Raw genomic sequence first — 26,394 nt, 5'->3', positions numbered from 1 at the left:
GAGCTGTTTGGGTTACTGCCTCTGTACTTCCAAAAGCCAGTCTGAAGGATAGCTTAGTGAAGTTTCACCTTTCTCTCATAGCAGAGCCCAGCTCCTCAGCCTGCTGTAGTGCGGGAAGGGGACCAACTATGCTCCAGAGGAGGTGAGACCAGCCAGGATCCCCAGACTTTCTGACCAAGCTCTGTTGCCATGTCAATAGGAGACTTTCCCTGAGGTAGAGAAGGGCAGCCCTGACTGTTTCAACATTGGTGTTTGCTGAGGTCCTTAGTTATTTTTAGTAGCAACAGCTATCATTTAAAGGTGCTAATTTCCTGCCAGACGCTTTGTCACAAGGTATTGGCTCATCCTTTCGAGATAGGTCCTACAATGTGACTCCATTCGACAGATGGGAAGACTGAGGCTTTAGGACCACAGGGTTAGGAAGTGGCAGAGCTGGGATGTAGACCCAGGAAGGAACCAGGAGGGCAGGCAGGAGCATGCAGCCAACCCCTGGGTGTACCAAATAGGTGAAAGGTGACATCTCAGTCTAAGACAGTATTCCCCTCATGGGAGTGAGCAGATGACCAGGTAGGTGGCCGTTGGTGACCAGGGCTGGAGCAGGCCTCTGACCATCTTCTTTCCTCCCTTCTAGATGTGGATGTCCTCCAGCGGCTGGGCCTCAACTGGACGAAGGCCGGGGTTGGGCGGAGCCCCACACCCCCGGGTGTTATTCCTTTCTCATCTGGTTTCATCTTCACACAGCGGGCCCGGCTGCAGGCCCCCACAGCTGCCATCCTTCCCACCACCCTGGGTCCAGAACTGGCACTGGTGCTGAGCCTCTGTTCACATCGTGTGAACCATGCCTTCCTGTTCGCTGTCCACAGCCGGAAGCATAGGCTGCAGCTGGGCCTGCAGTTCCTCCCTGGCAGGACACTTGTCCACCTGGGGCCCCGGCAATCTGTGGCCTTTGACCTGGATATGCATGATGGACGCTGGCATCACTTGGCCTTGGAGCTTCGTGGACGCACGGTCACATTGGTGACGGCCTGTGGGCAGCATAGGGTCCCCATCCCTCTGCCTTCACGTAGGGATACCACGCTCGACCCCCAGGGCTCATTCCTCTTAGGGAAGATGAACCCTCGTGCTGTCCAGTTCGAAGGTGCCCTCTGTCAATTCAGCTTCTACCCTGTGGCGCAGGTCGCTCACAATTACTGTGCCCACCTGAGGGAGCGGTGCCAACAGGTGGACACGTACCGACCCCAGCTGGGAGCCCTCTTCCCCTGGGACTCTGGCCCAGCCTTTGCTTTGCAGCCTGAACCAGCCTTGCTTGGCCTGGGGAACCTGACCACAGCTCCAGCAGCCCTTGCAGGCAGGGGATCCATGGTGACTGTGGCTCCTGTCACACCCACCAAGCCCTTGAAGATTAGCTCCCCAAGTGTTCCCCAGCACAGCTTCACCCAGACCCCACGGGCACCTGCCAAGCAGTTAGGCAGAAAAACACCTCTCTCCCCACCAGCTTCTCTGACTAGTACCACCAAAACTCCTCGTCCTGCCTCTGCTCGGCCACTGCAGATCACAGCCACCAACCCCACCAAACATCCTCTCACCAAGCCTCCAGCCTCTGCTCTTTTAGTTGCCCCTGTGAAAAGTCCTCACCCTACCCCCAAAACAGTTACCTTTTCATTCACAAAGCTAGTCCCACCTACCCAGAAGCTGGTGCCCCCCACTTCCCACCTAACACCTTCCAAATCCTCCAGTCCCACAGTGAGACCTGTCCAGAGGACCCTTGTGACACCCCGACCTCCACCACCCAGTGTTCAGCCCCTGCCTCCTACCGCCAGCTCATCCAGGAAGTTCACTGTTCCCATAGTAGTGAAGTCTGAGTCCAGAGGGACCACCTGGGCCAGCAAGCCAATCCAAGCCACTTGGACACCAGTTACAGTAATCCCTCCAGCCTTTGGCATCGGAACCCCTAGAACACGACCTTCCATCCGAGTCTCTGGTTCAACTTCCACTGGAAGCAAGAAACTCACTGGCTCCAAGGCCTCCAAGAAAGCAGGACCCAAGAGTACTCCCCGGACGCCTGTCTCCCTCAGCCCTGGGAAGACGGCTAGGGATGCCCCACCAAGCGACCTGACAACCAAGCCCAGTCAGCTGTCCACCCCAGCCCTGGTCCTTGCTCCAGCTCACCTCCTATCCTCCAGCCCCCAGTCCACCAGCAGCAGTTTTCCCTTTCTCCACCTGCCAGGCTCCACGCCTTTCCCAATGTTGGGGCCTCCAGGGCCAAAAGGAGACTGTGGCTTGCCGGTAAGATTGGGTGGGGTCTACATGCTACTTAGTATGTGAGTGGGTGACTGTGAGGCAGTTTGATCAAGAGGGCACCTCTGGTAAGAGCAGGAGAGAAGAGTCACCTTGGGGTAGGGAGCTGATTTGGGCCCTGATTTCTTGACTGCACTGTCTTAGAAGTTGTATGGCCTGGGCAGATTTGTGAGCTACTGGGGCAGAATGAGGCAGGAGCCACTGGGCTTTGGCTAACTCAGGTCCAAAGCCATTTGCTGCTAACCCAATGCAAGGGTCCTGTAGTTTAAGGAAAACCATGGCTGACAGGAGCTGCTCACTACAGTGAGCCAATGATCAGTCTCCACAGCCGTGCTTCTGGCTCCCACGTGGCCCCACTGGCCCCTGTGCTTGTCTGTGAGCTATGGACAGAGGTCCCGGATGAGTAGCTTGGGATGTATTTTGCTTGGCATGGGAGGCATTCTTTTTATAAAATCTAGTAATTACTAACATTGAAAAATGCAAGCGAGTTCTTAGGAAACTGTCTACTTGTTTCTCTTGAAGGGTGGGAGATATGGTAGCTCTGGGGTGGTCCCTTTAAATAGTGGCCTCTTCTCCCCACAGTCCCCAGGTCTCCCTCTTGGGTCTTCCTAGCAGGCCTTCTGCCGTTCATGTTACTTGCCTGGCTGGGCCCTATAGGCACTTGATTATCTGCCCTTAGAAGAGGAGTTGGGGATACGGAAGGTTCTTGTGGGCCAGAGGGAACAAGGAAGGACCAAAAGAAAGAGCATTCCATGGGCAAGGAATGGGCTGGGGTCGATGCCTCAGGCTCTCCTGGTCCATATTCAGAGCCAATGACCTTCCCCCTGCTGGAGGCCAGTTCATCTGAGTCAGGAGTGATGGGATGGAGCTTCTAGAAGACTCAGGCTCCTGCTTTGTCCTTGGTGATGTCTCCAGTTCAGTGGCCTCCATGTTCTTCCAGGGGCCAAGTCTCCCACTGGGCTCTGGGTTTGAGGGTCAGGCACCCCACAACGTGGAAACAGTGGCAGACGGGGGACTTCCTGGGTCTCGCAAACACATCTAATGAGTTTTAATAATCATTAGGAATAATATTTACCCAGCCTGTCTCCAAGGGGACGAGAGCCTGTCCTCATTATAACCATAGCATGGAGCTTATGGAAATAGTATACATTGCTTTGCAGTTAGGTCAGCACTGGGCTCAAGTTCCCTGTTGTTCTGAAATCGGCAGTCTGGAGTTTGGGAGCAACATGATCCTGAGGATGGGACAGGCAACCTTTGCACCTAGCCTGACCCTGGCCCAGGCACTCTTGGCCTGACAGCTCAGCTTCTTGAGCTGTGTGCTCAGGGCCCACAGGTCATGAGGTTAGAGGGAGGTGAACCATCGTCCTCTTCTGACAAGGGGTCCTGACTCTGGCTACATGGTGTACCACAGCTGGGTGGTGGAGGCCAGCCCATCCTCCCTAGGCCATGCCAGGTGTGGAGACAGGACAGGGCCATGCTTTTGGGGTGTGGGTTTTTTTAGCATGTAGGCTCTGCCTTTGGGCCTATTCTGTGCTCAAACCATGTCTATTTTCCCTGGGGTTTGGGGCTGTCAATCTCAACCTTCTGCATCATCAGAGAAGGCCCGGGAGTGGACCTGCTCAGTTTATGGGTGCTCAGAAGTCCTGCAGTTGAACCCAGTTGAATCTCTTCCTAGGGGAAGAGATTGGAGATTGCTCAGAGAGGACCAGCTCAAGGTTCCACAGCACATTGGAGACTGAGTTGAGGTTTAGACTCTAGGCTCTAAACTCTGAAACCATCATGTTCTATCTATCTAACCCTCAGCTAGGGGTCCATTTAAAGGCTCTGGGCTCAAGGTTGGCAGAAGGAGGCTTCAGAGCTAAGTTAGGCCCTGTTCTTGGACTTAGAGAAACACCATAGAATCTTATGTTCTGATTCAAGACAGACAGGTCAGTTTCACGAGCTTCCTCATGCCTGGAGTCTCCCTTTAGACCTTCATGAAAAGAGGGTGAGGAGACAGTGTGTACTAATCCTTCTGTGACAGATGAACAAACAGATGGGTGTGGCAAAAGGCTTGACTAAGGGTACCAGCATGTCCTGGGGTGCAGTTGGGGCCCCTGACCCCAGCCAAAGCCAAGGTTTTCCTGCTGGGGGGGACATCTTCACTGTCTCACTCCCCATGCCATCCCCAATCACCACCTGCCCTCCCTAGCTTGGAACCTAGCCTGTCTGCAGTAGGTACCAAGAAGCTACTAGAATCTTTGACCAGCATGTGGCAGGTGGCAGGCACAAGGCACACGGTCACTTCTTTTTTCCTAGATGTGAAAATAACAATGGAAGTGATACATTTGTGCAGTGGGGACATGAATACCCATCCTGTCCTCTCTTATCTCTCCTGACCCCCAGGATCTGAGGCCAACAGAGAGAGGCTGCTCTGTCTGCATCCAGGGATGCACAGTCCTGGGTGCAAATTCTGCCTCTGCCCCTTACTCGCTCTGAGCCATGTTCTGTTGCATGGGATGGCACCTTCCACCTCCCCAATGGGGGATGCTTGGAGAATTGGCAGAGGCATTATGCAGCAAGCTGTCTTAGGAAGGAAGCACGTAGGGCTGTGTACAGTGCCAGTGACTTTGGGGAGTTCTCTTGCTCCTTCCAAAGACTAGGTCCCCTCTATGATAGGCATTGGAGAGCAGTGTCTGCAGGGTGCTGAGCTGGGTGTGTGCCATGGATCTTGGGTGGGGGCATGAGGCTGCCTGCCAAGGCTGGGCTAGAGGTGTCTGAGGCCTGCCAGGAGTGGGAGCCTTAGAAAGGCATGTAGAAAAAGCTGAGCCCAGCAGGGAGGCCATGGTTCACAGAGCTGCACGGAAGTTGCATACCCAGGAGACCACTGACATTTGCACGTCCTTGTATTTCTCAGGTTACCTGGGGAGGTTGGGCCTGGCCTATAGCACTTCGACTATCTCTGACATGAATGAAGGAATTTGATCCTTATAAAGACCACATTGCCCTGATTCCCAGCCCAGGATGCTTGGAAGTTGGACTTAACTTCTCTACCAGGGGAATAACAAGGTTGTGTGGGCTACAAAAACGCATACCTTCTTCTGTATCCTGAATAACCTGGTGGAAAATCACTCCCTTATCTGGCTATCCTTTTATTCTTAGCCCAAGTCGTGATAAAATCCTTTCCAAATACTCAGTGCTGTATGACCTCTGGCAAATCACTCAGCCTCCATGAGCCTTAGTTTCTGCTCCTGTGGAATGGGGATGCGGTAGGACTTAGTTCTGCAGGGCTGTGCAGTTTTAGGAGGAACTTTATAAAGGTCTGGGCAGTGTAGAAGGAGCTAGCAGGGCCCTGTCATTACAGCTAGCTGTTACTTTTCACACCCAGTTGACCTCCAGGTAACAGGGGAGGGAAAGGAGGTACCAGAATCCAGTTGGAGCTGAATTCCTGAGCCTGGCCAGTGTGGCACAGCAGGGTTTGTCTGAAAGACAGCCTTCTCCCCTGTGGGTAGCCTCTTGCAGCAAGAGCTTCAAGGGCTTCCAACTGATCAGACCCCACCAGAAGAAGGAGGCCGGGATGAAGGTGGTGGAAGTTGGCTCTTGGAGTACAGAGTGAATCTGGGGGACCAAGGGAGTCTGAGTGGCTGGGTTCCTGTGGAGGAGTTGTGTTCCAACAGAGTCTGGAGTCTGGGAGCCCTCTGGACATTCCTAGGAGGTCTGAGCTCATCAGGGGACAGGCACAGAGCAGGGGCCCAGGGACCAGGAGGTTGTTGCTTAGGTCACCAGAAAGCAGCTGCCCTGGCCTGGACACAGATCTCATGGAATGCTTCTGCTTCCTGATCACCAGGGGAGATGCCAGCAGGTTTGATTCTTTCTGCAGAGCCTCACCACAGCTGGGTACAACAGAGGTCTTGTTCCAGTGCAGGGTTCCTTTGGGCTGGCTGTGGGAGGCCAGGACCCCTGGGGGGAAGCCCACAGAGCTGTTTCGCGTTTCCATGGCTCTGTGTGCGTGCATGCACCCTGTCCTGGGCCTGCTGTTCTCCCTGGACAGAGATAGGCCTGCAGCCCCCGCTGCTCCCCCGCCCTAGCCCTCTCAGAGGCCTCCTTGTTTGCAACGTGGAGTGGAAAAATCCCACCCCAGCCCGTGATTCATCAGGCTCCCCCCCGCCATCAGGCTGCAGGCCTGGAAAGAAACAGCAGCAATTTCCAGTGTGCAAAAGCAGGGACTCCAATAAAGCAGAGGGGTCAGGGCACCCACCCATGCTAACAAAGTGGGCACTGAGTGGGCGTGGGGCAGGTCTGCAGCTGGGCCGGGTGACTGTGACCGTGGTCCCTGACTGATGGGGTGGAGGGGCAAGCCAGATCCCAGCTGGGGGCCTGGGTTGCTGTGTGGAAAGCAAACCACCAGCCCCAGCTGTGGGTCTCAAGAGGCAGTGGGATCTGCTGAGCAGAGGCACTGGATGAGGTCACACTCTGGCCTAGGCACCCTCATAGTTGAGGCAGAAGGAATGTGAGGAGGGTGCCTCCAGACGTCTGTGGTCTATTCTGGCTTCTGGCCTTAACTTTCTGGAAGATGGGCGTGGTTTTACTAATCCCCCACCTGAAAATCCCCAACTGCCCTATAGCTCAGGGTTATATGCCAGTACCTAGAAAGTTGGTGGTGTTCATTTCCCAGGTGGCCACACAACAAGAGACTTAGCCCTTGCTTAGACACACGGTTAGTCAGAGATACCCCTCTCCAGCATTGTCTGTGAGGAAGCTGCCCAGAGTAGAAAAGTAAGCTCAGTAGTTGGTTCTGAATTTGAGTCCAGTCTCTGTTTCCTATAGGCTGTGTGGCCTTGGGCAAGTCACTTTACCTTTCTGAGCCTTCTTTGGTTTATTTATCCTTTGAAAGGTCTCAGTGTACCTCCAGCAGTGCTTAGCCTCTCCCTCTGATTCTGGCTCACCTGGGAGAATTGAGCCAGGGAGGGCCTTCTCTTGAAAGACACTGCTCTCTTCCCAAAACAGTAGCGAAGAGGTGTGTGTGGCCTAGACTGTTCAGTGGGGACAATCCAGGGGCTTGCCTGACAGAAATAACAGCTCCTATTATTTGAGTATCAACTTTGTGCCAGGCACAAGGATTAGCATGTTTTATAGATTATCTGTGGCAACTGGCTAGTATTATCCTCATTGGACAGCCATGGAAACGCAGGCTTAGAGAGTGACTGGAGCAGGTAGAACAAAACCACCCTGCCAACTAATAGGGTGATAAGTTCCTGTGAGCCCCCTGTCCGATGTTGTACTCCAGAGGAGAGGAAGAGGGCCTGGCTCCAGTCCCAAACCTGAAGGTCAGGACTGAGGAACAGTTTGTCCACCCTATCTCAGAGGATGAGGGGAAGGCTGTCAGCTGGGTCAGAGACACCTAGATGCACAGAGGAGGTGGGAATGTGCCTGAGGCCACATATCACACCTCCTCCCTCTCCTCGGGCTCCTGTCCAGTAACTGTGGACTGTGGTAGTATCTAACTGTCCAGATCTGGGCTGTGATTCTTAAGCCCATGGTGTTCACAGGCCAGAGTGCCAAGCGATGCTGAGCAGGGCTGCCCAGCATGAGCAGGCTCTGTTGCCAGCCAGAGAGAACTCAGTTTTCAACACCGATTCTAACTCTGGGCAAGGAACCTGGAATCTTGTGGATGGTTATTTGAAACAAATGAATTCCCAGGCCTCGCACTCCTCGAAAGCCTGGCTTCCTTTGAGGGCTTTGGGCTCAGTCCCTCACGCGCATGCTGGCTAATCTCATAGCCTCATTTGGGGTAGTCGGGACAGTGGCTTGCTCTTCTCATTTTAAAGGGAGCAGCTGAGACCTGGGTAGGTGGAAGGAATCACACAAAGTCCCAGCATTCAGGGGTAAATCAACATGAAAACTAAGTCCAGCCTGTGACTTAGTAAGTCTGCTGGCTGCCTTGCTTCCTGTGAAGGGAGCAAAAGGTGAGGCAGGTGCTTCTGAGGTACCATGCTTCAGGGCCAGGGACATGGGGAGCCATTAAATGTGGTGGAGGGGGACATGCCTCGGGCAGGTGGATTAGGCTATATGGGGGATTACAGGGGGAGGGAGTGGAAGCAGGGAGATCCATAGGGGTTTGTTACAGGTTCCTGGGGAGTTGTGTTGATGGCTGGGTCCCATGGTGTGCCATTTGAGTGCAGGTTCTGGTATGTAATGCAATAGACACACACCCTCTCTTCAAGGTACTCTACAAGGATGATTGTCCTCCTACGAGCCTCAGGCTGCCAGTCAAGAAACTTGGCCATGCCTAGCTGCTGAGTTGGGCAGTATAGAGATTTGAACTCAGGCCCAGATGAACCAAAGCCTTAGCTTGTGCCCTTTTTTTTTGCTACACTGCCTCTCTGGTACAGGATGCTTGGTGTGACCTTGGCCAAGTCCCTTTTCTGCTCTAGCTCTGCAGAGAACTTGGCTATAATCTCTGAGGCTTCCTGCTGTTTTGTTATCAGACATTTGGCTGAGCCCTGGATGTTGAATGATTCATCTTCCCTTAGTGCCTTTGACAGTCTGCCATTTGCAGAGAAAGCCAGCACTCCAAACAGATAATTCCCCAAAGAAAAAGAAGAAGGTCAGAGAACTTGGGGCAAGGGTTAGAGAAGGCTTCCTGAAGGAGGTGACAGCCTAACAAGTTAGCTGAGTAATCAAAGACAGGCCTTCAAAAGCTGGTAAAGAATAGAGGTTATTTCTAGAAGGCCAGAGAACACCAATAAGCATGAGTCTCTCCAGGGCAGGGAACTCAGCAACCCCTTCACCTCCCCATAGCCATGGGATTTCTGTGCCCAGACCGTGCAGGATTGTTAAATGACTGACTGACTGACTGATCCCATTTTCTGATGTCCCTCAATATTGTCTCACACTGTCTTCTTGTTTCCTCTTCAGGGTCCCCCTGGGTTGCCAGGGATACCTGGACCTCCTGGTGCACGAGGTCCTCGGGTAAGTGATCATGTGCTGTTCTTTTGGGTTCTAGGTAACTCAAGCTTGCATCAGGCTGCTGGTGAAGCCCCAGCTTGCTGTGACCCACAGGCCCTTCCCTGCCCCTCTCTGTACCTGTTTTCCATTTTGGCTGTTGAAGGTGGACATGGCATGGGACAATGATGGCATCTTGGGAGGGGGGTTCTGTAAGTCCCTTGCTTGCACCACCCTTTGTGAGAAGGAGCTCCAGAAGTCTGTCTCCCCGAATCGATGGGCTTTGCTGTTTGTTCAGGAAAGCTGCCGATTTGAGGATGAGACTCCGAGATCCTTGGGTATCTCCTCCCACCTCTGCCCATCAGTTTCAGGGTGGAGATCTGACATGGCAGTCAAATGGCCATTGAAGAGGGCTAAGCTCCCAGGAGAGAGGCTGGGGGTCAGCTGGGCTTCAGTGGCTGCTAGGACCACAAGCCTCCAAGTGCCGAACACTTCTGGTAACTGCCCGTCACTTTATGCCATCTGTGTGGCCAAACCCAAGCTAGAACCTCTGTGGGCCAGTGTGGGCTTCTTCACTCAGGAATGGGGTGGGAATAGCAGTTCTGGGACTGGAGCCCAAGATTTCCCCAATGCTGGGACCCTGGGGTTCTCTGGGAGGGAAACCTGTTGTTCCCCGAGAGGGCTGGGCTAGTGACACCCATGTTCATGCTCAGGCTGATTCAGCCTTAGCCTCGCCAGGGGCCTGGTGAACTCCAGAGGAAGAAACTGCCCTGGAGGTATTTTTAGCTCTGAGCCCAGCCAAAGGTTTTGGTTATGCAATTACTTGGACCCTGGTTCTCTCTAGACCTGGCTGTGTTCTCCTAGATCAAGGGCTATGGAACCTTCCATTTTACCCAACTTTTCTCTTGGCTACAGAGCTTCCTGGAGTGCATGCCCAGAACTGGGGACCATGATTGTGTTAGGACCCTGCCCCTTGACCTAGTGTTCCAGGTCTAGGCAATCTGACCCTTGTTCCCAGATTGCCCTGTGTCCCCAGTCCTCTGCTCAACGTCTTCCCCAAGGAGGGTCTCCTGTGCAAAGGTCTTCTGTGCAAAGTCTCAATCATATGCCTCCTGTTCTGATGACCTGCCCCTCCTCCGAGCTTCTCAGCAGCTCACCTGGCACACACCACACTTCTGGAGGTCTCTTAGCCACTGAATTCTGTTGGCTGGCCCCATTAACATGACCTCGACAGTCCTCCCAACCAGCCTGGGAAATAGGTGCCAGTATTCTCCCTATTCAACAGATGAGAAAACCGAGGCTCAGAAAGGTACAGCTCCTTTGAATAAAAGTTAAAGCAAATGCCAGAGCCGGTCTGAGCCCAGGCAGCCTGATTTCACCGCTTGCTCACGTACTGAGCATCCATTGTGTTCAACCTGGCCCCAACTGGAGAGAAGCCTTGCTGGCTTCTCCATCTATGCTATCTAGGAGAGGGGCCTCACAAGAATCTCAACAAGAACTCTAGAAGTCCCACCAGAAAGCTGTGTTGATCGTCGGCAAGTCCTGCCCCCTCATGAACATGCTTCAGGCTCCCTGCCTGAACCCCTCCCCTCCCCCTGGTCAGCCTGTGTCTACACTGAAAATTCCATGAATCCTAAAATTCCATAGCTAGTGGAATGTTCCTTCTGTTAAATAACCCTGGTGCCTCTATATACACAGTGACTCTGGGCTTGGACAGGAGGGCCAGGGTCCTACCTGAGGTCAACCCAATGCCCTGTGGCCCTGCATTCTCTACTTCCCCAGGCAGCAGAGGGACTGGGAATCCCTGAGCCCCTCAGCCATATTCCGAGAAGCTGCATTTATGGAATCCGTCTGCTAGGCAGCTTGTCAACTATGTGCCTCATTTCTCTGTGAGGCAGTGGCTAGAGAGGGTGTGGAAGGTGCACATGGGCCAAGTGAACCAACAGAGCAGAGGCAACCCACCCTTGACCTTGAGAGCCATGCCTGGCCCTGAGGGAGATGGACTTCAGGGGCTCCCCTCAATACCACCCCCCTGCCTGAGCCTGAATTCTTACACCCCAAGAACTTGGACAGGGCAAGCATGTGAGCTTAGAGAGCCTTAGGTTTTAGGTATTCATAGGACAGATAAGGAGGACTGAGACTGGGGGCAGGGTGTAGACCTAGTGAGGTTCAGAACTGGGTCCAGATTCTGACCTGTCTAGGTTCTGTCCCTGGGCTGCTGGGAGGGGACAGGAGGGCCACACGTGGCACTATAGATTTCCCAAACTGAGAACGGTTTCTGGACACTGTTTCTTCCTGCTGTGCTCATGGAAGGGGAAGGTTCCAGTTAGGCATTGATAAAGGAGGTGGTGCTTTGGAATGTGACAGGCTGCAGCTGGGAGGATGGCTTCCAGGGAGGAAGGAAGCAGCTCCAATACACAGCTAGCTAGATGAGCTTCCAAGGGCCTACCCTAGGCTATTAAGAGCATGGTGGGGCCAGGGACCAGTGAATGCCTAGATACCTCTTCCTATCCTGTCTAACCTTGACTATTGCTCCTGGGAAAAGGCCCTGGGGTATGACCTGCCTCTGTGGGTTTGTGTTGCTGGAGTGGAAGCCTGCAGATGGGTTTTTGCTGGAAGAAATAGATGTGAGAGAAATCAGTTGTCAGAAGGACCTGGGAGACAGCTTGGGAAATACAGTGCCATAAATAAACCAAATTTGAACCCAGCATCCAAGGGCCCCACTCTTGCACGGCCACCCCTCTACAATGTGACTTTGACTAAGTGACCTTGAACTATCTGGGTGCATCTTTTAGGCAAGTCTAGAATATACTGCCTTGGAGTCTGTGGCCTAAAGGAGAAACTTGACCTCCATGTAGGAGGGTGCCCTTGTTCACGAGGGGCCACACATACCCTCCACAGAGTCCCAGTTCAAAGGCTCTGTAAAAGTCCACCAGAGAGGCCATTTTGGGCAGAGCAGTTTCCTGGAGGAGGTGGCCTCCAAGTCAAGCCTTGAAGTTTCTGCTCAAAGAATGGATGGTCATAACATGCTGGATGGCTGGTGGGGACAGCGGGGCCAAGGAGAAAAAATACCTGAAAGTTGGAGAGAAATTGGAAAGGAGAGAGTAGTAAGTAAGTGTGGCTCAAGCTCAAGGCTGTTGTGCAAGTATAGCATGTGGTGTAGGTTCATAGCCAAAAGGCATGTCCCGAGCTCTGACAGGTCTGGGGTCAAGGGCACCTCTGCTTCTTAGCTGCCTGGTCATCTGAGACAACAACTCTGAGTGCTGGCTGCCTCATCTTCCCAACATGAGTAATGCTTGCATTTTCTTGGCAGGTGACCTACTTGGCAGGTGAATGGGACAATGAGATAAGGCATGGGGCAAGCTGATGCAGGCCCAGAATCTTGGGGATCCCCCCTCAGAGGAGGTTGAGGCCTCAGTGGTGCTGCTAAGCTGGGGATCAGGAGATGGCGCAGGCAGTGTTGTTGGAAGTGGGGTGTTCCTATTCTTTCTCACCTCTTATTTCTCTTCCAGGGTCCTCCTGGGCCTTATGGGAACCCAGGCCTACCCGGCCCTCCTGGAGCCAAAGTGAGTATTTGTTGTGGGGCCTGGAGATGTTGCTATGGGGTGGCACTGGGGTCAGATACTTGGGGTATCTCTTAAGGGTTTCTGGCATCTTTATGAAGGATTCCCTTCCAGGTCAGAGATACCCTAGCTCCTCCTGCAGTCCACTCTACACTGGGGCTAGTTGTGTGGTTCAGAGCTATGGGGTTGCTCGCTTTTGGTTGGAGAGATGGAATGGCAGCAACTGGGACCTGGAACCCTCAAGGAGTGGGTAGAAGGGCAAGCTGGTGCTCCACAGAGACAGCCTTGGCCTTAAATGTCCACTAAGGACATAAGAGGTACCAAATTGTGAGATGCACCCTGGTGGGGCATGGCAGCTTTAAATCGGGAGGGATGTATAAAGATGAAATTTTAGAATACTGCTAGATGTGATGGTCAGGAGTGAGGACCAGGCTGAGGCAGGGAGATAGTGGTGACACTGAAATGGGGTGCAGCCTAGGGGGCAGAAGAAGTGGGGGAAGAGAGGATGGAGATGGGAGGGAGACAGGAGATGGGGATTCCCTGGTATTGGCCTGAGTGACAGCCCTGAGGCCAGGAACAGGACTGAGATGGCATAGTGTGAACCTGTAACCCAGCCAGGGGAGGTAACTCATGGGAGAGCCCTGAAACTTAGAAGTGCTCTGAGCTGGAGATGGAGTGGGTATGGGGGCCAGCACAGGGCCACTGTGTCCCTCAGGAGCCCTCCTGGAGTACTTGGGTCACAGCTGGGCCTCTGATGATGGTGGAAGTCTAGTCACTGAGCTCCTGCTCAACAAAGGTTAAAGTTGTAGGGCTGATAACCCAGGGGTGGTGGCACGCACCTTTAATCACAGCACTTGGAAGGCAGAGGCAGGTGGATCTCTGTGAGTTCAAGGCCAGCCTGGTCTGCATAGTGAGTTCCAGGCCAGCTGGGGCTACAGGGAGACCCTGTTTCAAAAAAGAAAAAAACCAAAAGAAGAAAAGAAAAGAAAAGTTGTAGGGCTGATTCGTGGAGTGAGTGGCTCTAAGAGTGCTTGGGGCAGCAACATTCAAGTCACGGGGAAGTCTTGGGAATGTCAGAAGAGGGAAGTAAAAAGACCAAGGAAGACATGAAGTTAAGAGAACCACTCACCAGTGTGGGCAGGCCAGTAAGAGAAAAGGGCTCCCCACCTGCAGGCCTCCTCACCCCTAGGCCTCCCTGCCGTACCTGTGCCAGCCACGAGGTAACCATGTGAAGAACAGCCCTGAACTTTGGCTGGCTGGGGTGCAGGGCCATTCTTTGCTAAGCCAAATACAAAGATCAATGGCTTAAGGGAAGTTTTAACTTTTGGGCCCAGGCCACACTGAGTAAGCAGTGATTTGCCCTCCAAAGCCGAGCCCTCTAGACTCACAGAGTGACTCTGGCTGGCCCGTCAGCTTCTCTTAGGGTTGAGGATGAAAGCTGTATTTGGGGAGCCCTGGGCATACTGATATACAGGACTGGTATCCCATGCCAGAATCCTTGCACAGAACCAAAGGAACACTTCCTCGGCCCTCATAGGTCTGTGACTCTGGCCAGGCTGGGCTGTGGCCCCTTCTTAGAAGGCAGGCAATGGGGCCCTCAGGGATCCCATCCTAGTAACCTCTGGGGTGCCCAGGGTTCTAATGAGGCTAACACTGGGGTGATCACCACCATGTATTGCACCCCCTCTGTGCAGGTGTTGCATAATGTCCCACCTTATTTACTTATCTCATTTGATCCCATGAAGACCAGAAAGATGACTGTGGATTGTACCCATTTACTCATGAGGAAACTGAGGCACAGGTAAATGAAGGCCCAGTGCAGACACCTGTCCCCATGGGTGGGGTAGAGAGGGAGTCAGCAGCTGTCTGGACAGCTGAGTTTGCCCTTGGCCTGCTTCCTCCCTCACGGTCCTTTCCTTCTAGGAGGATGCTCCATCGGCTCCCTTCTTGCCTGGCTGGCTCTGGTCACTATCTGAGTACTGTAGGCAGGCCTTAGCTCCAGGCCACTGGCAGTCTACCCCATCCTGCCCACAGATATGCCACATAGCAGGAGGACCTCCCAGTCGCTCCCTAAATGGAAGATGTGGCACTGAGGCTGGTCTCTAGCTACTAAGTCCTCCTGCCACATGAAGCACATTACAGCTTGGTTGACTGAGCCCCAAGGTCATTCTCTGCTAACCCTAATGTGGCTTAATGCAAACCAGTTGAGACTGGCCCCGGGCCATTCAGGATATGAATGTACTACAGCAGAAGGGTATGAGTTCCAGAGAACACCCTGCCATGAGAGGCTGCTCCTCAAGGCTACTGGGACTTGTACAAAACCATGGGCTGCAAGGCAGAGGTCATGCCCTTTGCCTGGATGCAGGGACGGAGCAAACTGGCTGTGACAGAGTTCCCAGTGTGCTGGGTTTGACCCCAGTTGTCCCTAATCTCAAGTGGTGTTGTCCAGTAGCGTTCTTCTCCCTGGAGGGAACTGGTAGCTTGGTTGGGATTGTAGGAGAAAGTGTGTCTGTCTCAGTGGGTGGGAGTCTGTGGAGAGGGTCCCCATTGCTCACCAGAGCCCTTTTGGGCCCAGGGAGGTAACCTGGTGGGATCCCAGGGATGGCATCACCTGAGCCCAACACTTAGCTCACTCTCTTGTTCCGGTATGGTGTTGAATCCCAGAGTTCCTTTGGGATCTGCCCATCAGGTCATCATCCTTGGTTTACTGAGGACCTACTATGTGCTGTTGATAGCTGTGATAGCTGTGGTGGCACCGAGCCTGCCCTTGGCCTGTCTGTGGGATAAAGATCTCCCACCAGCCTCTAGGATGGGGGTAGACAGGGACAGAGGAAAAGGAGAAAAGGGAGAGAGGAGAGGGGAAGAGTCTTCATCCTTCAGGAGGATCAGAGGAGTGAAAGACCAAAGAACCAAGATACAGGCTGGGTCCTGTGTTCAGACAGAAGGGCTACATGCAGGATCCTCCTGTTTGCCTGTGAGGGGAGTCTTGTCTGGGCTCCACTGCTGGTCCAGACTAGACCAGGCACCAGCAACTCTGCCTCCTTCAGAGCCCTGGCAGGAAGAATACTCATCAGCTTCCTCCTAGACGAGATCAAGGGCTCTGAGTGCAGTACTGAGGAACTGTACCCTGGAGGGTAGTGCCATCCGACCTGGGTGGCTCAGGGCACAGTCACTGTGAATTCATTTATACTCATCAGTCAGTGATTGTATTTCAGAAAATAACAGACTTTGAAGCCTGGTGACCCAGGTTCAAATTCCTAGCCCTGTTACTCCTAGTTCCATGACATTATTTGAACGTCCTGTGCCTTAGTTTCCCCACCTGGAAAAAGGAGGAATTAGGGCAGCCACCCCCAAGTCATTGTGAGGAGTATCTGAGTTGTCTGTTTGTGTTGGGCAGGGATGCCCCTTCAAAGAGTGATGGGCTTATCTCATGCCAGACAGGGCCCAGAATGGAATGGTACTGCCTTTGAGGAGTGCAGAGGCCAGCAAGAAAGAGAACAGCCCCTCACACTGATCATTGATGGAGAATGATGCCATGGTTAGGGTTCTGGGCTCCATGTGCGCTGCCTAGGCTCTTGGGAAACCCCATGGAGTGGGACTAATCTGGCCTATGAGGTGAAGGAGTCATTCCCTGAGGGCAAGAAGGTTCAACCAGTGTCTGTAGAGGCAAAGAGGCAGAAGGAGGCTGGGAACATTTGGGGCTTTATCCAAGAGGCAACCAGAAGATAGGGAAGGGCTTGAGCGGCAATGAGGTAGAAAGGTTCAAGAAGCAGGATTTGGCTCAAGGTCCATGGGGCAGTCTGGTGCTGCCCAGGGCAGGCATGATATAGACAATAGGGAGTCAGGTATTGGTGCTAGGCCCTGGGTGGGAAGTCAGTAATGGGTGGGCTTCTGCCTTCATGGAAGCTGGACTCTACTGCTGGGCCATGAGGCACCTGTCCCCACTTACAGATAGCTTGTCACCCTGTCCCTGATCTGGCCTAGTGAGTTGGTCAGGGTAGCTGTGGGTCCTAGGGCACTATGGAAGCACAGGGATTCAGAACTGACCGAGAGTGGGATGGAGACAGCTCTATACAGCTCTTAGGCCTGGCCCAGCCTACCCTCCCCTTTTCCACGATGACTGAGGTGGGATACATTCATTAAGGCAAACATAGAAAGTCTGGAAGGAATGGAGAAGAAGGGAAGCCACCTACAGTGGCCCTGTCCAGTGATAAGAACTGAGAGTATTGGGAGCAGGAATGCACAAATACCTTGGAGAGCTGTCCTTGCCTTGTGGCGCAGATGTTATCACTCCATTTTATAGGAAGGAAACTGAGGACCCAAGTGTCACATTTCTAGTGGTGGCAAAGCCAGATTCCCAGAGTCTGACACCAAATCTTGGACACAGAGTCACAAGGCATTTTCAGCCTCCTGCTCTTGACCTCTCCAGTACTCCGTGTGTGTGTCTTATGTGTGATGTGGTTTCCCTCACAGGCTTCTGGGTAGCTTTCCACACTTAGTGCTCCATGGAGGGTATTCCCTGTTGTGAACATTGATTCTGCACATGTGTTTTGAGGGCCGGTGGCATCCTATCAGAATTCTTATCCCATTTTCCCCAGGACCACTTTCCTTTTGCAAAGCTAGATTTGCTAATACACATGCATTATATTGAAGAATTTTGCTGTACATAAATGTTGGAATATCTAATCATTTCATCAGGACAAATTCATAAAAACAGTTACCAGCATGAATTCGAACAAGCGGGCCCCATTTTGAATGCTGGTTCCTTCTACCTGCTGGGTATATGAAGCTGAATAGACCTCAGCTCCCACTTTTGCAAAAGGGGGTAACAGTTCACACCTTGTGGGATGCTGGGATTGAGTTAAGTGTGTTTGCATATGTCAAGATAAACAGAGGTGTATGCAAGCAAACGTGAATAATATATACCTTACCTTGTATATAAAAGCTGTGTGGTGTCTAGCTGTTAACTTAGTAGCTGCCGTCTGGAGAGGCTGAGCTCATGTTGTGGTAGCAGTAGATGAAGATACTGAAAGAACGTAAACAGTGCTTTTGCTGATCACCTATGATGTGCTTTTCTTACGCCTGTTTGAATCTGTACTTTACCATTTACGGATTGTTTTGCTTTGGGACCAGGCTGACCTCAAACAGAGGTAGATAGATTACCTGCCTCTGAAGCTTGAGTTTTGGGATTAAAAGCATGAGTCACCACACTTGACAAGTTTCATCCTTTTTGTAAAAAAATAACAATTATGGGACAGGGAGATAGCTCAGTCAGTAAAGTGCGTGGGGAATCCATGTTAAAAGAAAGCTAGGTGTGGGGGTGCATGATGGTAATCCTTACACTGGAGAAGCGGACTCAGAAGGATTCTTGGCTTGCCGGTTTGGTGAAATCTAGGCCAGAGAGACCCTGTGTCAAAACAAAACAAAAAAGATGCATGGCACCTGAGAAATTATAGCAGAGGTGTCCTTTGCCTACACACACACACACACACACACACACACACACACACACACACACTCAAAACAACAATAGCAACAATAGTAACTTTTTTTAGGAACTTAAAATGTGTCAAATAGCTTTGAAAGGGTACTATAGACTAACACTACTGGTTAGTCTAGCTCTTTTCTTTTTAATTATAAAATTTTTTATTATTATTGTGTATGCACACATGTATGCCATGGTGCCTGTGTGGAAGTCAGAGGACAGCTTTGTGGAGTCAGTTCTGTCCTCCCACTTTTACATGGGTTCCAGGGATTGAACTCAGGCCATCAGGCTTGCACAGCAAGCACCGTTACCCACTGAGTCATCTTGCCACCACTCCCCTTCTTTGTTAGTGCTGGGAACTCAACCCAGAGTCTTATGCATGCTAAGCTAAACATGTGCTCTGTCACTGAGCTACATCCCCATTCCTGCTTTGTTTTCCCTCTTGGAAGTTTCTTCTTTTCCTTTCCAATGTTCAGATCAGATACATATTCACTCTTATTCCTGATCATTTCATAATATCATTTCTCTCTCAAACTTTTTAAGCCATCTGGAATCGATTTTAATGGGGTTTAATGGGGTTTAAACAACCTTTGTTGCAGTGATTATTGTAGGGTGGTCTGAGGTCTATCTCAGGCCATTCCATTGTTTCATTGCTGTTTGTCCATTTGTTTATCAGTGAAATACAGTTCATATGACGTTTACTACTTCTGTGTTGTATATTTTGTGTCTCTGTAAAGAATTAGCATCTTTAAAATATTAGGTTTTCCTATCTACATACATGGTAAGTGTCCCCATTTGGTTGAGGGTTTTAAGCTTCTTTCAATAAACTTTTATAGTTTTTATTGCATAATTGCCACACATTCTTATTCTGTTTTTACTTAGAAATTTAGTGATTTTCTTGCTGTTATGTTTGGAATACGCTTCTTCCCTATTATACTTTCTGTTGGCTCTCAGTCACTAAAGAAAACTTTTTATTTTTGTATCTAATTTATAACTATACCCTTTCTCCCTTTGCTGAATTATATTATCTGCTCTACTAGTGTTTCAGTTCATCCTTCTGAATATTCTGGACAGGCAGCCATGTGGTTTGCACAGAAGGACATACTTTTGTTTCCTCCTCCTATTTGTTTTTCCTACCTTATTGCATTGGCCAGCACTTCTAAACCCATGAAACAGTAGTAACCACAAGGGGAATCTTCAGAAGAAGTTCCAGGATGGGGCCAGATGTGGCCTCTGCTTCTCTTGGACTGCATTTGCTTATTCATGAACTGTTTCATGGTGCCTCCTCTGGGCCAGGCCCAGTGGTGGGCACTTGAAGACTGAGAACCCTCGCTTCTCTACTTTCCCAGCCCTACCCACAGGGAAGGAGCCCAGCATTTCATTACCACCATGTTCTTAGCTCTCAAGGTTCATGCTTTACCTTCCTAGATAGTCTTCTTGGCTGAAGGCTCTGCAAACTTGTCCAGGCAGAGACCACCACGTGACTTGTTCCTGGTTACATATGCTCACTGGGTTCAGAATTAGGTCTTGTCCTCACCAAGGTATATTGTTGTATCTCTCATTGGTGCCTATATAGGAGCCTAGCTAGGAAGTAGGTGTGTTCAGTTCATGGTCCACGAGTGGCAGGCCACCAAGGATAACTATGAATACAACCCGACACAACTGTAAACTCACTTAAAAAAGATTTTATGAATCTTTTGGTAACTCATTTGCATGGATCTCAAGCATGAACTTTGTAGATGACAATGTTGTATTGTAATGTCAAAAGGTTGGGCATGCCTAAATCATAAAATCTCCATCCTGGAAGCCATCCTTTGTCTAAGCAGGGGTACCTTGAGCTGGCCCTCCTTGTCCTCCTCTATCTAGCCCCAGCTTAGCTGCAACTCATTCACTCATTCTAGGATTTACCTACATTCAGGGGAAGCTCTCCACCTCCTCCTGCACTCCACTTATCACTAGAGTGTAGATTTTTACCACACCATGCTGAAATGTAGAGCTTTGCTCCTAGACTTCCTGAGCTAAATCCCACTACTGGCTGTCTGACCTTGAACTAATGGTAGCTCCTTACTCGGCCTTCATTCCTTCTTCTCTAGGGTGGAGCACATGAATGTTGCTCCTTTATAGATTAGGAAGTTAAAATGAGCTAATATGTGTATAGGGCTTAAAAGAATGCTCCCTAAACATTAGGCTGTTAGGACTAGTCTCTGGCTTTTCTCTCCCCCAGAGGCCAGAGGTGTATTTTATTTTCTACCATGACATTCCCTGTATTCAACACCACACCTGGCTTGTAGTGATTGATCATCCTCATTAGTCTCCATGGACAGGGACCACATCCAAGCACAGAATGTATCAAGAAATCCATCAGTAATAGAAGAGTCCTTGCCAGGAGCCCTGACCAGGGAGTCAGTCTGTCCTGCCTTTGGGGTTCAATCTCATTTTGTGAAATGACAAGTAAGGTTCACAAAGACCCACCCCTGAGAGCTTTCCGTGGTAGCTCCTCTCTTGACTACAGACCATGGTGGGCATGATGAGGTGAAGAGACACTTTGTTTTTTTTTGGCCACAGGAATTCTGGGTAGTTGGTAGCCTAGGTCTGGCCTTGCAGCATAGACATAAAAAGTATAGAACTGGGCTCCTGAGCAGCTGAGGATGGGAGAGTGTCCCAAAGGGGTGGCTATAGTGCATCCAGAGGTGGGTTCTACAAAAGTGACTGGGGGACTCAGATAGGGACCTAGCAAAGAAGGGCTAGTCTTCAACTTGGGGCAGCTGGCTGGAGGGCTGGTACTGTTGCTGGGGAGTGGCAGAGAGAGAGGAACCTCAGGCTGTAGACAGTTGCTTCCTGCCTGCCTGCTGGGTCAGCTGGGGCTCTGATGGCTTCTCTAACCAGAGAGTTAGTATATAGAGCTGCTTCACAGTGTGAGTGAATAGAGCAGAGAAAGAGATTCTTCCCAGCTCAGAAAGACATGGTTTCTGGTGGAGATGGACCAAGTTACAATTTGGGAGGTCTGAGTTCTGACAAAGGAAAGACTTAATGGGAATTAGATACATTTGGCCTAGCTACCCTTCCCATGTGTCCGAGCCATTATTCCACTGGCCCCTTGCCTAGAAACAGAAGCCAGTGTGTGCATGTGTGTGCATATAGGTTACATGGCCCTTGTTTAAAAGTGAGAAAACTGAGGCTCAGCGAGGGGAAGGCCCTGGGATCCTGCTGTGAGTCTGTGGCAGGCCTAGGGCTTGCACATCAGTCAGGACTTCTGACTCCGGGTACACTGAGGCAGGGGAGGTAAAGGGGCTCGGACAGAGGGGATGGGGATGGGGATGGGGTTGAGGATGGGGATGGCGATGGGGATGGGGATGGGGATGGATTGGGAGCTCTTAGCAGCTGATTCAGTGGGAGTTCCTTTTTCATTCCTGTGAGATGCAGCCAGTGAGCTCCATGGCCCTCGTGCTAGGCCAGCTTTTGGGAGCCAGGATCCTTATTTGTGACAGGACCGTCATGTATTGCCAGCACAGGCAGTGCTTGCCCTGACTGGGGACTTTCTACCTGCCACTTTTGCTCCAGTGCATTGCCCTTGTCCAACTGGTGGGACCCCAGGGCATCTGCAAACACAGATCTGAGAGTCCTGCTTCAAGGGTCTAGTCTAAGTTCTGGGTGTGCCTGGGTCCCTGACAGCCCCTGACCTCAGTTTCCCTGAATGTATTATGGGGTGATAGCACTCTCCCTGCTTACCCCTCAGCCTAGAGTGGGAGCCTAGAGTGATGTGTGGTAAAGGGCTGTAGGCAGGTGTGAGCGCCCCTCAGTGTGTGATCTGCAGGTCTCTGGAGAGCAAGGAGGCAAACAGCTTTTTGAAAAATTGAGGAATCTAGGTGGTAGGAAGTACAAGCTGTAGCTAGGGGGTGGGTGGGTGTGGCCTGGTGAGAGCAGAGATGGGTGGACGGTGTGGGGGAGATAGGGGTGATGACCAGTGAACACAACATGACACACGAGAACATCTTTGGGGGCTTGGCTGGTGACAGGAGAGTAGAGTTTGGTCAGTCTGGAGCCAGATCATGGAACACTGGGGACACTAGAGGGAATCTGGAGTCATGTAGCCAGTGGGAAGCTATGGAAGGTGTTGGAGCAAGAAAGTGACAGAATTGGGGGCATAAGTGGGGAAAATGGACTAAACAGGGAAGAAGGCTGCAAGCAGAGTCTATGGGGAGACACCTAGAGACGACTTGGTGGCCAAAGCAGACTTGTTTTTATTTCAGGGACAGAAAGGGGACCCGGGGCTCTCTCCGGGACAGGCTCACGATGGGGCGAAGGTAGGTTCCAGGGGCCCCAATGCTCAGGGGAAAGGGTAGCAGATAGTGATGAGCCCCTATCCCTCAAAGCCCTCCTGGCAGAGACTATGCATGACCCAGGAGGTGAGATGTCTAGACAAGTGGGTATGGTTTGGTGCATTCTTTGAATCCTCTGATGGCTTTCTGCAAGCTAGGTAACCCTAGAATCCAGAGGTTTCTTGGTGTGCAATGTCCAGGAAGCTTCCAACAGACCCTCAAAGCGCCCCCTGCAGTTGCTCACTGGAGCAGACAGATCTGGTGTTTACAGAAGGCAGGAAGGGAAAGGGCCAGGTACTCAGAACTCTGTAGCTTCCAAGAGCCATGGGTTTCTTATGGAATAGAAAACACTTGGGCCAAAGAACTTCCTTCATCTCCAAAGCATCTGTGTCCTGACCGAGGAAGGAAACTGGAATGAGGGCTGAGTTCCAGCATGCCAGTCACAGGCCTGGCATGTCATACTCTAGAGGAAAGCTCAGTTCTGACTAGCTTCCTTCTGGGCCTTGAGAGCAGGACTGAATCTCTATCCAGCTTCTGGGTGTGGACACACACACGCACACACGCATGCACGCACGCACACACACACACACAGAGCTCCTCTCTTTGAGTTTTCCTCCCTACAAGAGGCTCACTACACACCCCATTGTGAAGTATTTCTGCTCAGCAGACCTGTGCTGGGTGACTTGATCCCTGGAGTGTTCGTGTCTGCTCCTGCTGGTCCTTGCAGCCTTGTACACCAGGGCAGGTGGGCCTAGCTTGCAGATGGAAAGCAGAGGCTAGGGTCCCTTGGTGGTCTGGTGGCAATGTATATTTGTGGGCCTCTACCCTGCTCTTGCAATGCAGAAACACCTCTTGCCTGGTGACCACCATCCCCAGTGATGGTGAGGGGTCCCAGGATTGGAGCAGGGTAGACTGGTAGAGTTGGGGTTCAACTATGACTTTACTATCAGAACCCCCCTCTAAATGGTGCTTTCTGCTAAAGCCCCATGTATAAGCCACAAGTAGAACTAGTGAGTTGAAGAGTGTAGGGCAGGGGCCCCACCCATTCTCCTGCCCTCACCTTGCTCAGTGACCCCTGAATTGTCTCTGTGAACCACCATGAGCATTCGAGGCCATTGGAGATCACACTGCCCTGTTCCTCACCTCACACACCTTGTCTCTGTCTTATAGGGCAACATGGGCTTGCCTGGGCTCTCCGGAAATCCAGGACCCTTGGGACGGAAGGTAAGCCTTGGTTCTGCAGTTTGGCCTTAGCCCAGGGCTTTCCAGCCAGCTTGGCTTTCAACACTGTGGGCCACATGTGCCTCATGGCTGTAGCTGGGCTCCCTGGGCAGAGTCTGTTGGCGGGAGGTGGGAGGTTTTTGAGCACTGAGCTTGCTGGTTTGAGTGGATCCTCCCATGGTTATCAGGGTGTGATGAGAAGTGTCCCTGGCTGACTGTCCTTCCCTCAATAATGCTTGAGCACTGTGTGCAGAAGCAGCAGGGTCTACGGTGGCCCTGCTCCACAGCCCACTGGATGAGTGGCCTTAGGCCTGTGTGTCTCCACTATGTGCAATGGGGACAGTGGTCCTCTCCCTGCCCCCCCACATTCTGGGGCTATATGACTCAGGAGCAGGGTTTGGGTTCTATTCCTGTCTTCCTTCACCACTGCCTTGTTGGTGACCTTGGGCAGTTAGTGACCTCTGAGTCTGAGATGCCCCCCACCCCCAGGAGCTTCAAATGAAGGGCTATGTTCTGCAGAGAACACACATTCTTTGTGCATTCCACACAGTTGTCACACTAGCCTGTCCCTGACCCTTACCAGTCGTACTGGGTCTCCCCTTGGTTGGAGGAGACATTCTGTCACTTTCTAGGGTGGGGCCATCACTCCTTCCTCCTTCTGTCTTCTACCCTTCAAGACTAGTTGTGCCTCCTCCAGGAAGCCCTCCCAGGATACCCAGGCTTCAGGCCACCAGCTCAGGGACACTTGGGCCATCTTGGTTACTTCTAGCCCCAAGTCTTGCTTCACCAGTAGAGCATGCACATCAGGTCTGTGGTTCTTTTTTTCCTTCTTGACATAGCATGGAGCTTGTGTGCAACAGGTGTCCCGGAAATGTGGGAGGGACTGTGCAGGCCAGAGGTCAACCACTTTTTGCAGGAAGTCTCCTCAGTATTGAAGTGTTGTCCAGCAAACATGTAGGCCCAGGGCCATGCCTTGAGCATCTTCTCTGGCTCCAAGCTGGGACCCCCAGCTGCCCACTTTAGACCATCTAGTTCCCATTAGGACAGTGGGGTGTCTCCTGGTTCTAGGCTTCCCCTTGCTCTGAGGGTCCCTGTGACACAGGGAATTTGGACTACCACTGCCATCAGTCTCTCCTTTTCCATCTTCTGTGGCAGAGCAGGCCACACCTCTAGTGCCAGAGGCTAGCCCAGCAATGGCAGGGACTGGCAGTGTACTAGGAAGCATGGTCTTTGTTGGCATACTGGGTGCTGTTCTCCACATGCCCCTCATCTGTGCCCTGTGCTTTCTGGTAGAGGAGGTCTAAGTGGAAAAGGCCCCTTCTGGTCCCTCTCATAAAGCATCCCATGGCATTCTTACTCTGCAGGGAGGAAATGCAGGCTTTTGCCAGCTTCAGCCTAGGATTCTGGAACTCCCTGTGCTCAACAGATAAGCAGGGATGCCAAGAGCCCTGGCTCCCCTGTGCAGGTGGAGAGGCATCTTCTGAGTTAAGGAAGAGCTTCCAGCGACTTGAAAGCTATTTGACGAAGCCATGTACTCTGAGCTTTCCTCTGGCCCTGACCCAGGCAAGCATATCTGGTCCTATTTGTCACAGATGCCTTGTCCTAGGACAGGCTGGTATCACCCATTCACAGTGAGAAGAGCAAGGAGAACTCAGGTCCTGAGACAGGGACTCCCTGCCTGTGTTGGTATCAGGGAGGAGGACAGATGGCCTGGGGTCCCGTGCTTGGGCTTACTTACCTCTGTAAGCAGCCCCCCCACCCCACGCACACCATCTCTAGTGGCAATGGCAGACTCCGTGCCCTGTTGCTCCAGGGTGACTTCTGTGCCATCCCTGTGGGAACCCTGAGAAGGAACGCAGGTGAGCAGAGGTGAAGGTAGCTTGCTCATTTCTGGCTGGGGCATTGCATTTGGGTGTCATTCATTCATTCGATGAGAATGTATTGAATACCTACCATGCGCCTATGCTGCATAAACAGACAGAACCCTACCTTACAGAGCTTGCATCTTCTGGGGGACAGACAAGAGAAAAGTGGTAAAAAGCTAAGATGTGTTCGAAGATGGGAAGGGTGTGAAGAAAGTGGACATCAGGGAGTTCTGGCTAGAGAGTGTTAAAAGTATCAGAAAGGGTGACTGGGGCTGGAGCTGTGGCCCAGTCAGTAAAGTGCTTGCCACATGAGCATGAGGACCTGAGTTCAAACCCTCACACCCATGTAAAAAGTCAGGGCGGTTGTATGAGCTTGTAATCCCAGTGCTGAGAGGTGGAGACAGAAGGATTCATAGAAGTTGCTGATCAGCCAGCCTAGCCTAATTGGCAAACTTTAGCCCCAGTGAGATGCCCTCAAAAAACAAGATGGAAAAAAATAGTCAGGTGTGGTGGTGCTTGCCTTTAATTCAAGCATCAGAAGACAAAGGCAGGCAAATCTCTGTGAGTTAGAGGCCAGCCTGGTCTACATAGTGAATTCCAGGTCAGCCAGAGCTATATAGTGAGGCTCTATCTCAAAAAGTAAAATAGGGGCTGGAGAGATGGCTCAGCGGTTAAGAGCACTGGCTGCTCTTGCAGAGGACCCGGGTTCGATTCCCTGG

At 51.7% G+C, this 26,394-nt stretch overlaps 1 protein-coding gene across 12 annotated transcripts in view; it reads left to right on the top strand.

The window, feature by feature from the left end:
* Col27a1 (collagen type XXVII alpha 1 chain) overlaps positions 1-26,394 on the top strand; it is a 125,581-nt gene that overhangs the window by 9,788 nt on the left and 89,399 nt on the right. For 11 of the 12 annotated variants that reach the window (XR_003849610.1, XR_003849611.1, XM_029563727.1 and 8 more), the window contains exons 3-7: positions 632-2,286; positions 9,196-9,249; positions 12,735-12,788; positions 22,521-22,574; positions 23,760-23,813. Coding sequence is in view for 10 of the 12 variants with exons in the window: in XM_029563727.1 (XP_029419587.1) it covers positions 632-2,286; positions 9,196-9,249; positions 12,735-12,788; positions 22,521-22,574; positions 23,760-23,813 (1,871 nt within the window). In the remaining 2 variants the exon portion in view is untranslated. The remainder of the gene's footprint in view (positions 1-631; positions 2,287-9,195; positions 9,250-12,734; positions 12,789-22,520; positions 22,575-23,759; positions 23,814-26,394) is intronic. The other variant, XM_017798269.2, reaches the window with a different exon arrangement.

This window comes from Nannospalax galili, unplaced genomic scaffold, assembly GCF_000622305.1.
Source record: "Nannospalax galili isolate Female #2095 unplaced genomic scaffold, S.galili_v1.0 scaffold34, whole genome shotgun sequence".
NCBI classification, from domain to species: domain Eukaryota; kingdom Metazoa; phylum Chordata; class Mammalia; order Rodentia; family Spalacidae; genus Nannospalax; species Nannospalax galili.
The sequence above is the reverse complement of the archived record's forward strand: the minus strand, read 5'-3'. Positions and strand labels throughout refer to the sequence as shown.